General features: G+C 44.7%; 1 protein-coding gene across 1 annotated transcript; it reads right to left on the reverse strand.

Annotated features, from left to right (window-relative positions):
- Window positions 1-2102: 2102 nt before the first annotated feature.
- Window positions 2103-9056, reverse strand: Fbxo5 (F-box protein 5). The gene is made up of 5 exons (XM_028890223.2): window positions 8731-9056; window positions 4938-5607; window positions 4287-4377; window positions 3015-3197; window positions 2103-2563 (listed from the first exon to the last, which is right to left on the reverse strand). Exons 1-5 carry the CDS (start codon window positions 8807-8809, stop codon window positions 2306-2308), a joined length of 1281 nt encoding a protein of 426 aa, XP_028746056.1. The 5' UTR covers window positions 8810-9056; the 3' UTR covers window positions 2103-2305.
- Window positions 9057-12325: the final 3269 nt, after the last annotated feature.

Raw genomic sequence — 12325 nt, forward strand, 5'->3', positions numbered from 1 at the left:
CGACGGTGGGCTGGGCCTCCCCACATCAATCGTTCATCAAGAAAGCGCTCCACAGATGTGTCTGCAGGCCAATCAAACAGAGGCGCTTTCTCAAGGGAGGGCTTTCCCCTTCCCAGATGATCCTACCTTGTGTCCAGTTAAAAACAAAACCAACCAACCAACAACAAAAAAACTAACCAGCATGGCAACATAGACAAATTGACATTTTCTTCAAAAACTAAATTAGAAGTTTTTCTTCAAAAACTTCAGTTGACTGGGTAAAAAGTTTTAGTAACAAAGGGGAGACACTATCCCAAAGGAAGTGGATTAGTGACCAAGGAAGAGGTGGCAGGACAGCTAAGTTTAGAACAGTGGTTCTCACCCTTCCTGACTCTGCAACCCTATAATACAGTTCCTCATGTTGAGGTGACCCCTCCCCAACCAGAAAGTTATTTTCATTGCTACTCCGGACCTGGAATTTTGCTAGTTATGAATTGTAACATAAATACTGATATAGGGGTCGTGACCCACAGGTTGAGAACTGCTGGCTTAGACTCAGTAAATGCCTGTGTAAGACTGGGTTATAGGCAAGCCTGCAGGGCATTGTAAGTGATTGATAGGGAAGGGCCCAGCCTATTGTGGATGGTACCATCCCCAGGCTGCTCTCCTGAGAAAGCAGGCTGAGCAAGCCAGAAGGCATCACTCTCTATGCCTCTACATCAGCTCCTGCCTCCAGGTTCCTGCCCTGCTTTTGCTGAACTGATTTAAAATGTGAATGAAATAAACTATTTCCCCTCCAAGTTGTTTTTTGGTCAGTGTTTCATCAATAGCACAGTTAAACCCTAAACACCCCTAACAGATGAGGCAGAGGAGTACCAGGAACTACATACGCAGGAATAATCAGATAGCATTAAGTGATGGGGGAAACAATGTGACACCCAAAGCCTGTGGTACAACTAAGAAACCAAATCTGATAGCCAGGGATGTTGAAGGAACTGAGGCACAGAGTAATGATACTGAAAACCTTTTTAAGGCAATTCTGAAAATTCCTCAAATCTAAGGGGGAAAATGGATCACCAGCTTCAGGAGGCATTTGGAAATGAAAACTACCCAAATACAAAACCAAAAAGCCCTGTCCATGTTCAACTGTGCTTAAAATACCAATAGTACAGAATACCAAGAGCTTCAGGTGTCCAAGTTCATATAAATTCAATCAGAAAATATCTGATTCAAATTAAAAAAAAAAAAAAAAAATTTAAAAAAAAAAAAAAAAAAAAAAAAAAAAAACAAAACCCTAACTTGCAAACCCAGGAAAGCACTTAAGGATAGATTTCAAATCCTAAAATGAAGTTACCACTGACTAGGATCACTAGATACTCTTTAAAACTGAAGATTGCTCATGATAAACCTGAACTAATGCAAGATAGGATCACTAAACTGGTACTGCAGGTCATCCATGTTTCTTTATGGATAAACAAATGAAAACTAGAAAATAAAAACAAACCATTGCCCACTACTCAGTAAACCTGATGGTAAGTCTGCTGAGACAGAAAATGCCCTTTATACTTCAGTGTTCTAAGGAGTTGCAGCATCTAGAGATGTTTATCTACAGGTCTACACACTTACCAGATAAGCTATTGGGAGGGAACTCGGAGAGGTAGGACAAGCCCTCTAGTGACACATGATCCACCCAATTCCCTTCACAGCTCAGTGTACTTGTTTCCAGTGCCATAAAGTGGGCATAAAAATGAACAGCACATGCTACTAAACGTATAACAATTTTATTTGTAACAAAACAAAATAAAGTTATATGAATATTTTTTCTTTGGCACATAAAAACAGAAATATTTACAAGTATAAAAACACTAAAACAGACCAGAAATAAAGTAAACAAGACTTTACAATGAATACTTTACACATTGAAAAAGGCTCATACTGACAAAGACAAACATTTAAATCGACAGACTCAGGTTGACGTGGACACAATACAAATTTGGTAAAGCATCACAGATGCTAACACTGTGAATCACATGTTTTAAAGACTCCATAAAATTACAGCCTTCACTTGCCATAAAATCCAATCAATTTTACTTACCATCTAACTACAAAAGAGACCCAGTTTCTTTCTTAATTTAATCTTTCCATTTGTATGAAAATTTTTAATTTTTTAATATTACACTGTAATTGTTTTAAGAGGCTATATGCATGTCCTCTCTTCCCAAAGGGGCAAAATGGCACCCTACATTTATTTTTACCTTTGTAAGTTATAATCTAACAATCCTTAAAAAGTAGCCCTTAGGATCCTCTACAGTTGATGTGCTAAGGGTCACAATCTCTGTAAATTCTTTTTACTTTTTTTAGTTCCAGGCAAAGGGCCCATCACTTTACAGGTGGCTTTTAGGAGCTTGCTATTCGAACAGTCTTTGGTGTTGACATGATAATCACACAGACACTTTGTACAATAGTCAAACCCACAGCTTTCCCGTTTGCAGGTCGCGCGCTCTAAATAGTGGTCATATTTTGCAGGGAAATTACAGCGAACACAGGCCTTGAGGCTCTCGTTGTTTTTTAACGTCTTGGCCACCTAGAAGAAAAAAATCCGTTATGTATGTGTATTTTAAGGGACTGAATGAATTCTGGTAACCAAACCAGGAAGGGAAGCCATGCCTCCAGCACAGCTAACGATTTACAGGAGACATTTTAGTGTCTATCACCCAATAGTTCAGAGTAATAGAAAACCATGAACTTCTGAAAGATACCCCGTTTGTTCAGCTGTTCTCCTTATGACAGGAGCCAACTACAATGTAGTATGGAACAGTCTGAGAAACTCCACGGTCACCGAGTGAACAAAGGGGACAGAAAGGTGACCTCTTCAATAACTGCCTTAATGCTTCTTACTCTAAACCAAAGGAACATTAGCGTGATTAATAGAGTAGCAGACACTAGATATCAAGTAGTGTACTGAAACCCCACTTCTCACGTTAACTCCCCTGAGGACTGAGTGCTGGTTCTAATACCTCCCATTAGACAGTTACCTCAAGGAATTCCCCATGCCGGCTGTAGGCAGGACCTTTCTTCTGATCACGCTGACTGGGCAAATTGGCTTGAGTATCTTTTCTGGGGGGAGTCCAAGTCGATGACTTCTGAACAGAAGTTAGTGCAGTTCTGCTCACAACGTACCCTCTCGTTGAAGCATGCAGCGACAACTTACTGTTTTCCTGATTGAAAAAGGTGTAACAGAGGATTTTAAAATTCTTTTCTCTACTCATTACATTTGCAGTTGGTAAAAGGATCAAAACGGAACGAGATATCCAGTCCTGCGTCAATCTGCAGGTTTAAATACAGCCCAACAGAGCTATGCACAGAAACAAAGATGAGCCTATAAGGATTTCAAGGTACCTTTAAACTAACCAAGGCCAAAGTCCTGCCCACAGAACAAATGGTCATTCTCCCAACTACCAGCAGGTGGCAGTAGTCAGTTAACTGAGCACAGAATTTAAGTACCCCTTGTCTTAAGTCACCTGGCTAAGTAGCAGCATTTCTTTCTTTGCTAAGCATGTCCAACTCTAAGGCCAAACTCCCAATCATATACTGAACACTATCAGAAATACAATTACCAAGTACTTCAGAAAATTAAACACTTCCTCTAGACCAGCAGTTCCTAATCTGTGGGTTGCATCCCCTTTAGGGGGAGTCAAATACCCTTTCACAGGGGTTGCCCATCAGGTATTTACATTACAATTTGTAACAGGAGCAAAATTACAGTTATGAAGTAGCACAAAAATGACTTTATGGTTGGGGGTCACCACAACATGAGAAACTGTATGAAAGGGTCGAAGAATTAGTTAGGAAGGTTGAGAACCACTGCTCTACACAGTAAGACTCTCTCCAGGGTGTTGATAATTCAGTTTGTCTTATAACTGACCACAATGACACACACCACCAATTAATTGTGCAGCCCTTATTTTTAAATCAGTCCACGCAGCGCAGCCTTTCCAGGTTAGAGGAAGCGTAAGTAACCAAAAGTGTAATTTTTTAAGTGTGTCTTATGCCTCTCACACTCGTTCTCTCCAGCTCCTGGGAGGCTGATGTGCTTTATGAATTTAAAGGACTTACAAAAAAAATTGTCCTTTCCCTTTTTTTTCCAATTACTGCCTGGCTGTCCTTGAAATCAAGAGATCCACCTGCCTCTGCCTCCCAAGTGCTGGGATTAAAGGCGTGCGCCACCACCGCCTAGCTATAGCATGTCTCTACTTCTAAAGAAAAAAGAACAGTCCTTCAAAAAAAAAAAAAAAAACACCACTTACAAGGACTCTCTGCATGGCTTTGCTGTACAGCTGCGACGCTCCTTTATCGGTTTCCACTATCTTCTTCCAAAGTCTGCTCACTTTAGACAAACTGGAAGCAAAGGAGACAAGATGCTAAGATGAGGAGAGAACAGAAGCACAACGTGAGCTTTGCTAACCTGACTAAACACGGAAACTGTTCCCATGACCATGTATCAGTGTTTAACCAGACTACCCAAGGGCCAAAATTTCCAAATGTTTTAAAGCTCCATCAAGCTTCCGCTGTATCCATTCTTTTTGAGTAGCTATTTGGAGAACCAATTACATACTAGTACATTGTGCACACCTCCACCTTCCTCTAGGCTGCTTGTAATCGAATTTGAAAACCCGTTATACTAACTTAGATGGCACACTCCACAATGTTGATTACAGAAACCAGCCAATAGAAACCACCACATCCACCCTGTTTCACTTCGGCCAGTCAGAGGATTCAGTATAGAATGCATCCTTCTAATAACAAGACTACAAAATTCAAAGTAACCAGACTAGACGCATTTCCTTAGTTTCCTTTCATTTCAAATGCCATCAATCAAACAAGTCAGCACTGATTTACACTCATCTGTACAAGTGGGTCCCAGGTTATCTCACACATGCAGTGTGCAACACACTCACTTTATTAAGTCCATGCCGCTGAGCTTTGTCAAAATATTAGCTAAAAGGTGTTTAAATCCCCTCCGGGAGAGCTCGGTGAGGATATCTAGGTGTTCCAGACCCATTTTCTTGCCAATTATATTCTGTAGTCGAAAGTTCCCACTGGCGATAACTTCCTTCAGCATTTCTCGATCCACTTTCGGGTTTCGCTTGGAATTCTTTTTTAATGTTGAGCAAACCACTCTTTCAAAATGCAGGACAGGCAGCAGGTGTTTGTTGGGGTACTGGTCTGGGCTCTGTGACTGCAGCAGGCGGGGCTGGGTACTGTTTCTGAAATTCTCCAGGATAAGGATGCCATCCTCCTGTTCACTCTGATGTGTAAATGACGAATAGCCACTGTCTTCATACAGTCTGCTGGCCTCCAGCTCCTCTATTTCACTTGAACTATTGAGTAGTTTTTGTACACGCTGATTTTCCTTGTTGTTATCTGGTCCCACAATTGGTGACTCAATGAAAGATAACCTTTCCTGGTTTCTAAAGCAGTCCTTGCAGGAAGGCTCCAAACACACAGGATTGTAGGAAACTTGTCTCCCACTCTCCTCAGGTTTTACCACTTCAAGTTCAGAAAGATCAGGGTTGCAATTAAAACACTTCATTTTAACAGAAAGAACAGGACTTTCTTCTTTACAACCTATGAAAAGAACACACGAAACAGAATAAAGATCACTTTTGTGCTAACATGGTCCTCTCCTCCCTGATAGGGACTGAACCCAAGGCTTTACACCAAATATCAGTCCTTACATACTCACTAACAGAAATGAACAGGTTGCAATTAACAGATTAAGCCAAAACTATTAACTAAAAATCTATGGTTGCATGGTTCTTTAGCTTTTTCCCACTGTTCCAGGACACCACATTCCATCTAGCTATCATTAGTTCTATAGGCTTCCTTTGCACTAAGTCTCCTCTCCCCATTCTATTGTGTCGGCATGCATGTGCCATGGTGTACATGTGGTCAGGACAACTCAATGCAGTCGGTTTTCTTCTATCTCTATGTGGCTCTGACTGGGCACAGGTGGCAAGCTGGTGAAAAGCACATGATCTTCAGCTATGGCTATGGCAGTTTCATCCCTTCCCTCAGCCAGTGCCTCTGACCTGAGATCTGCCTAACACATGTGCTCATGTGAGTGGGACTTGCAGGACAAGAACACTGTAATCAACAGCGTTGGCACCAAACCTAGTCCAGGGATGCTCACTTTTGCCTCAAACTGTTGTAAGTTTTGCTCTCATGAGCTTTTTCAGCTGGCTTGGAACTGCATTTCACATGTTGACATCATTTCCTTTTTTTAAGCAGGGTGGGGGGGTTTAACTTTTCCAGACTACAGGATTCTCTTTTTTTGTTTTCTAAATTAAAGAAAGTATCAGAAGACAAAAATTTGGTATATAAAATAGCTAAATCCATCTTGGGCAAGAACTTCCCAAAGGTCAAAGTAAATGCTCCTTAACAATAAGAAATAACTTTATATTGTTTATGTAATCAATCACACATAAAGGCAGATTACCTGATTCCATACCTCCCCCAATCAAATATGTGGGGGCATTTTTTTTGCCATTTCATTTATCTGATACCCACTTATGATAGATTAAGGGGCAAGTTAGGTATTAGGTGTGATCTTCAGGAGTTACCAAATCTTTTTATTTTTCTAAACAGAACGAAATTTGGCTCCAAATTTGAAAAGGTCACAGGTCACTCAGTGGCAATGGTGGATTACAGGTAAGTATGTGAAATCAAGGTTAGAGGTGTTCACAAGAGTCTCAAGGGGACCAGGGTTTACAACTGCAGTAGAAACTTAGGCAAATGACCCCAATTAACTAATGCACAGGATATGTACTGTTAAGTAGAATAAAAAAAAAAAATTCTATGGTTAAAGACTCTAGCAATTAACCTAAAGAGTACCATTTACTAAGTCTGGAGAAAATGACAAAAAGATAACTCTTACAGCCTTAGTTTTCCCAACCACGAAATGGAAAGATTAAATGCACGATCTAATCAATAGCATCCCTATCACATTGCTCACATTATGCCAAGCTCTCACATTTCTTACACTGCAAATCAAGATAAATTCCACACGAGCACAAATTCAGGAAGCCAAAGTTCAAATAAAAAAGCTCTCTGCTGAACTTTCCAACCAGTTTATTTCGCTAGGATATTTTTGGTTTTTCTTAAAACGAACCTTAAAACTCAAACATTTCAATGTTTCGAACTCACATTACCACTGCTCGGGCCAAACACTGGGGTGGGGGAAGGGAGAAGGTTTGAGAGTTATAAAGTGCACCCGGTCTGACCTTTCTTTCAACTTATAAATCCCCACCTTACATTCCATATCAAACGCTGTAATTAAAACTGTCGTTAAAGTCTTTCTAGCTCTTCCATATGTTAACCAAGCTTCAGTCTCAGTCCCCAAGCATGTGGCCAAGGCTAAGCACATTCATTTCTCCGCTTAAAGCCTGAGGAAATTTCAGTGACCTAAAGTATAATTCTCATGAGAAAACCTTTAAGCCTACTTGGAAAATCATTTAAATGTACTAATTAATTTTTTAAAAATTTCTTCAAAGCTGTAGACCAAGTCGGGGAGGGGACTCGGAGGCAGCACGTATTTCCTGAGGAGGAAAGTTGAGCAAAAAAAAAAAAAATTCCCTCGTAAAACGATTACATTTCCGACTTTTAAGATTGACTTAGGATTCAGGGTCTTTTACAAATACAGTCTGCTAAGCTAGCGGCTTCTACCCCTCAAGACTTAATTCCTGTTCTGATGAAGGAAGATCATCAAAGAATTGCTTTTTTCCTCCAGTTTCGAAAATTTCTAGGATAAAATAGATGATTGTCTTTCACTGAGGGTCTAACAAAGATATATTTTAAATATATATATGTAACTGAGTTTGCTGAACCTTGATTCAGGCTTTGAAGCAAGTGATCACTAACTCCTCAATTCAGAGGGGAAAAAAAAAAAAAAAAAAACTCCTCGACTTTCACCATTAAATAAACACTAGAGGCAAATTGATGGTTTGGGGTTTTTTTCTTTTCTTTTTTTGAGGGGGTGGGGAGGCGCTTTTCAAAACCCTCCCGGGGGCTCCAGGACTTGAGATTGAGAAAAGAGGCAAAAAGAGGAGAAAATAAATCTTTTTTCCATTGAGTTTGGTACGGTGGGCAGAGGGGGGGGGTCTCTACATTTGGCGGGAGCAGGGCAGGAGCCCCTAGAAGTGCTGAGGGGTCGGTGGTGGGAGGTGCCCCGAGGGCGCGGTGCACGAGGAAGGGCGGAGATAAGCGCGAGCGCAATCTCCCGCGCTCTCCGGCCAGGACGCTGAGGGGGAAAAGTTTGGGAAACTGAGTTGGGACGTGAGGAGCTTAAACAAGTGCTGAGAAGGGGGTGTAGGGGCTGGAGAAGAGGCATCTGGCCAGGCTGGAAGCCCAGAGCCCAGTCACAGCTCGGGCAGGGGTGGGGGAGGGGAGAGGGGGGCATTTGGCGCCCAGGCAGGGGCTGGGTGGAATCCCGCGCGCAGACGCTACCACCTGCACGTCCTCGGAGCGGGATACCTGGGTGGGATGGGATGGTGGGACCCCCGTGCCAGGCAGACCACAACTGTCCCATTCTGCACCAGCCGACTGGCTCTCCTCCGCGCCCCCAGTCTCCTCCTTTCCTGCCCCGGGCCTGGAAAGGCACCCGAGGCCCGGGACCCCGTGATCTGCACATGCACCCGGGCTGAGGCTGCGGCCACCGAGTCGGGAACCCTCCAATGCCCGCCTCACACTCACCGTCCGCGACCGTCCGCGCGCCGAGGCCGCAGGGGCAGGAGGACGGCCGGGGCCGACCGCTGCAAACGCGCCGGCTCATGCCGGGGAACGCGGGCTCCGACGCAGGTGAGGTGGCGGCGACCAGAGGGGAAGAGGCGACCGGCCGCGGCGCCGAGCTGTAGCTCTTAAAAGGCGCCAGCTGGTACTTTTAAAATCTTTGAATTTGGTGCCCAAATCAGAACAGACCAATGGGGCGCGGCGTCCGCACGCGCGCGCCAATAGGCAGGCGGCGTGAGGCGGACGCCCTCGCTCGCCCAATAGGAGGCCGCGGGGGCGGGGCCAGCCGCGGAAAAAGGGCCCCGCCCACCCGCCCCGATCCGCGCCGCCCCAAAGAGGCAAGAGGGCGGGGGTAAAGGCCGCTGGGGGCGTGGCCTGCGGAGGCGGGGCGCCTGCGCAGACCCGCCGCGCTGCCCACCCCCATCCCCGCCGCTCTCCCGCGAACCGGCCTCCCGCGGGTCCTCGTGTCCTGCGGACGGCTCCGACGTCGGCCTGCAGATCGCTGATGGGCACAGGCGGGGCCCACGTCTCCCTCCATCGTCTCTGAAGCGCGAGCTCGGGGAGCGGCAAGCGCGCCACGCAGCTCAGGCCCTTCCCCTTCCAGCTCTGGACCCGCCTCTCTAGGATTTAGGCGCGCTCCGCTCTCCCTCCTAAATTGGCTCCGCCCCTTGCCTGGAGCCTCCGCGCCTGCGCCCTGCGCGGCGGCGGCGGCGCTCGCCGACTTGGCGGGTTGGCGCTTGCGCACTCGAGGCCTGGCGGTTCCCTCCGGGAGGGGCGGACGGGCGGGGCGGGCCAGATGGCTGCGGGAGAACCGCCCTTGCCCTGGGGACGGCGCGCAGCTGGACCCCGGCGTCGCTTTGCTCAGCACCTCCCGGTGGCCGAGGGCGCGGCCGAATCTCTAGTCCTGGCCGCAGCATTCTTTGAGGTTTTCAGCCACCAAGCATTCTTACCAGTGTGAATTGTGTTTTCGCTTATTCTGTGTTGCGTCTTTGCCTTCGCAGGCTGAGCGCAGGACAGACAGCACACCTGTCCCCTCCATCCCACCATTAAGTCAAACTAACCCCACTTCTTTGAGCTGGAGGATCCCCGGCTAGGTGGATATTTCTGTAGCAAGGGCGAGAGTGAATGTGTTCATTATTATACAGTCTGGTGACAAGCAGTAAGTAGTGCGCTCCCCGTGATCCTGGGCACTGCACACCTTGAATTTGTTTCTACATGGTGACAATGCACCGGACTCGTTTTCAGAATATGGCGCCCTAACGCTACAGGATGCTCGCTCCGAGAAACGCCCACCCCCTCGGCCTGCCATTTCCCTCCTGCTTTTCTGCAGCAGTATTTGACTTTCAGTTAATGTTGCATGCGGTCCATGACAGCTCCTGTTGTAAGGCGGGGCCAAAACTAGACTGAGTCATACAAGGGCTGAGTGGATCCAGTTCTTAACTAGTTTATCTGTAGTTTTCTGGCATTTTTACATTTGAAAATGTTGCATAAAAATAGTTATGGGTGGTGTTGCTTACCAAAATCTTGGCAGCATTTTCTGTTTTGTTTCTGAGAACGGAGCCTCTAAGTATAAATGGCTGAAACGACAGAAGTCTTTCTGGGACTTTTTGTACTAATGAGAACGAAATTGGTGGTCCAGATTTCCAGCAAATGAAAGAAAGAACTGTCAATAGAGGCATGGATTGAGAATTTCGAATGGTCAGCTAAGTTTGAGTCTTTGAACATTGTACTGACCTTGCAAAGCACTGCATAAAAAGTGCCTGCAGCCCATCAAGCACGGGATTAGAAAAGTGAGAAGGTAGATCTTGTGGTAGCTTGTAGATTTCCATGTGAAGTTGTAAATTTCTTCTGAGTACACTGCATAGGGGTTTTAGCTGAAGTAATTTGCTGAATGAATATTAAAATGCTGTCTGATCAGGTGTGATGGCACACACGTTTAATCCCAGCAAGTGGGATGCAGAAAATTGAGTTCTAGGGCTACACAGAGAAACCCTGTCATGAAAGACGAAAGATAAATTTTTTTAAAATACTGTACAAGAGAGATGGTTGTGTAAAACATACTCTCTAATGGGTAAATTGCGGAAATAACACTGAATGCAGACCATTAATGTATTGTGTGTACAGTAACAGAGTTGGGTTTTAGAAGCAGGGGAAACCTATCAGAATGTTGAGAAGGAACTAGAAAAATCTTGGTATTAGCTTGCCTTTTTAAATAATCTTAGCATTAGTTTCACTTTATAATGATTGTGTTTAGAAGTCTAAGTCAAATTTCCCTAGGATTTCAGAGCTAGTCAAGACAATGCAGGGACCTTTGAATCCTCCAGAGGTAGGGGGAGGAATTCTTGAGGAATTAAGAAGGTGAAAAGGGAAAAAGAACCCAGTTCCTTTAGGCAAGACTTCAGAAGTCCAAGGCCAGGCAGTAGTGGTGCATGCCACTAATCGAAGCACTCTGGAGACAGAGGCAGGTGGATCTCTGTGAATTCAAGGCCAGCCTGGTTGGTCTACAGCGTTAATTCCAGGACAGCCAAGGCTACAAAGAGAAACCCCCATCTTGAAAAAACAAAAAATTTCCTGTTTCAAAAAACAAGCATGTTGTAGTATTGTTATCACAGATGTTTAAGAGACATTTGCATCAACCATGCAAGGACTATTACCTTGTTCCCAAAATAATCACCACTGCTGCTTTTTCAGAGAACCTGGGTTCAATTCCCAGCACCCATTGGCAACTCACAACTGTCTGTAACTACAATCCCATGGGATGAGATACCCTAATTTGGCATCCATGGGTACTGCAGGCACATGGTGTACAGACATGCATGCATGAAAAACACCCATACATATATAAAAAACAGATTTAAAGTGTTTTTAAAGGTAAAGTACCTTTCATGAGAAGGGAGGGAATCTGTTTATGTTACCTGGTTTCTGTACTAAATACCGTTGGCAGCTATATATACACAGCCTCTGGGGGCACTCTCAGACACCATAATGGTTTATTTCATAAATTTGGCTTGCTGTTACCAATGTATTTGGTAACATAATATTTTAGATCTTCTCAAGTTTTGGATGGCACTGGCATTTAAATCAATGAAAAATCAGTTGACCTAGATTGCCCTTTATGCTACCATATTTACCCAACCAGGCTGAAGGTCTGACTAGAGAAAACCCAGCCTCCTCCAATCAAGAGAGAAACATCAGCTCTTCTTGGTCTCCACCCAGCTGATTCACAGTGCAGATCTTGGGACACATAGTACTACTCTATGTGGGGCCATCCTTATAGTGATCTGTGTAGACACCTCCTATTAGTTTTGTTTCTCTGGAGAACTGACATAGCCCACCAAGGAGTTTTGTTCATACTTAAACAGGAAGCTTTTTGCTTACCATGCCCCACGGGCTTGAGGTTCTCTGAAAGGCCCACGCTACCAGCTGCAGGGCAACTCAGGAACCTCTCCACCATTGAGTGGGCTATGCCATGCCCTAAAACAGGCCTGACTCTACCCTGTGGAAGCACCTTATAAGGATGTGCTTTTATTAGGAACTTCATGTAGGCCATTCTCTCTCA

Source organism: Peromyscus leucopus, chromosome 8a (assembly GCF_004664715.2).
Source record: "Peromyscus leucopus breed LL Stock chromosome 8a, UCI_PerLeu_2.1, whole genome shotgun sequence".
Lineage (NCBI taxonomy): Eukaryota > Metazoa > Chordata > Mammalia > Rodentia > Cricetidae > Peromyscus > Peromyscus leucopus.

Coding starts and splice junctions, on each gene's coding strand:
- Fbxo5 (XM_028890223.2), bottom strand. CDS start 8,809: ATGAGCCGGCGCGTTTGCAGCGGTCGGCCCCGGCCGTCCTCCTGCCCC. Junction 4,378..4,937: donor AGCGGCATGGACTTAATAAA/GTGAGTGTGTTG, acceptor CTTTGCTTCCAG/TTTGTCTAAAGTGAGCAGAC. Junction 3,198..4,286: donor AAGCCATGCAGAGAGTCCTT/GTAAGTGGTGTT, acceptor TTTTTCAATCAG/GAAAACAGTAAGTTGTCGCT.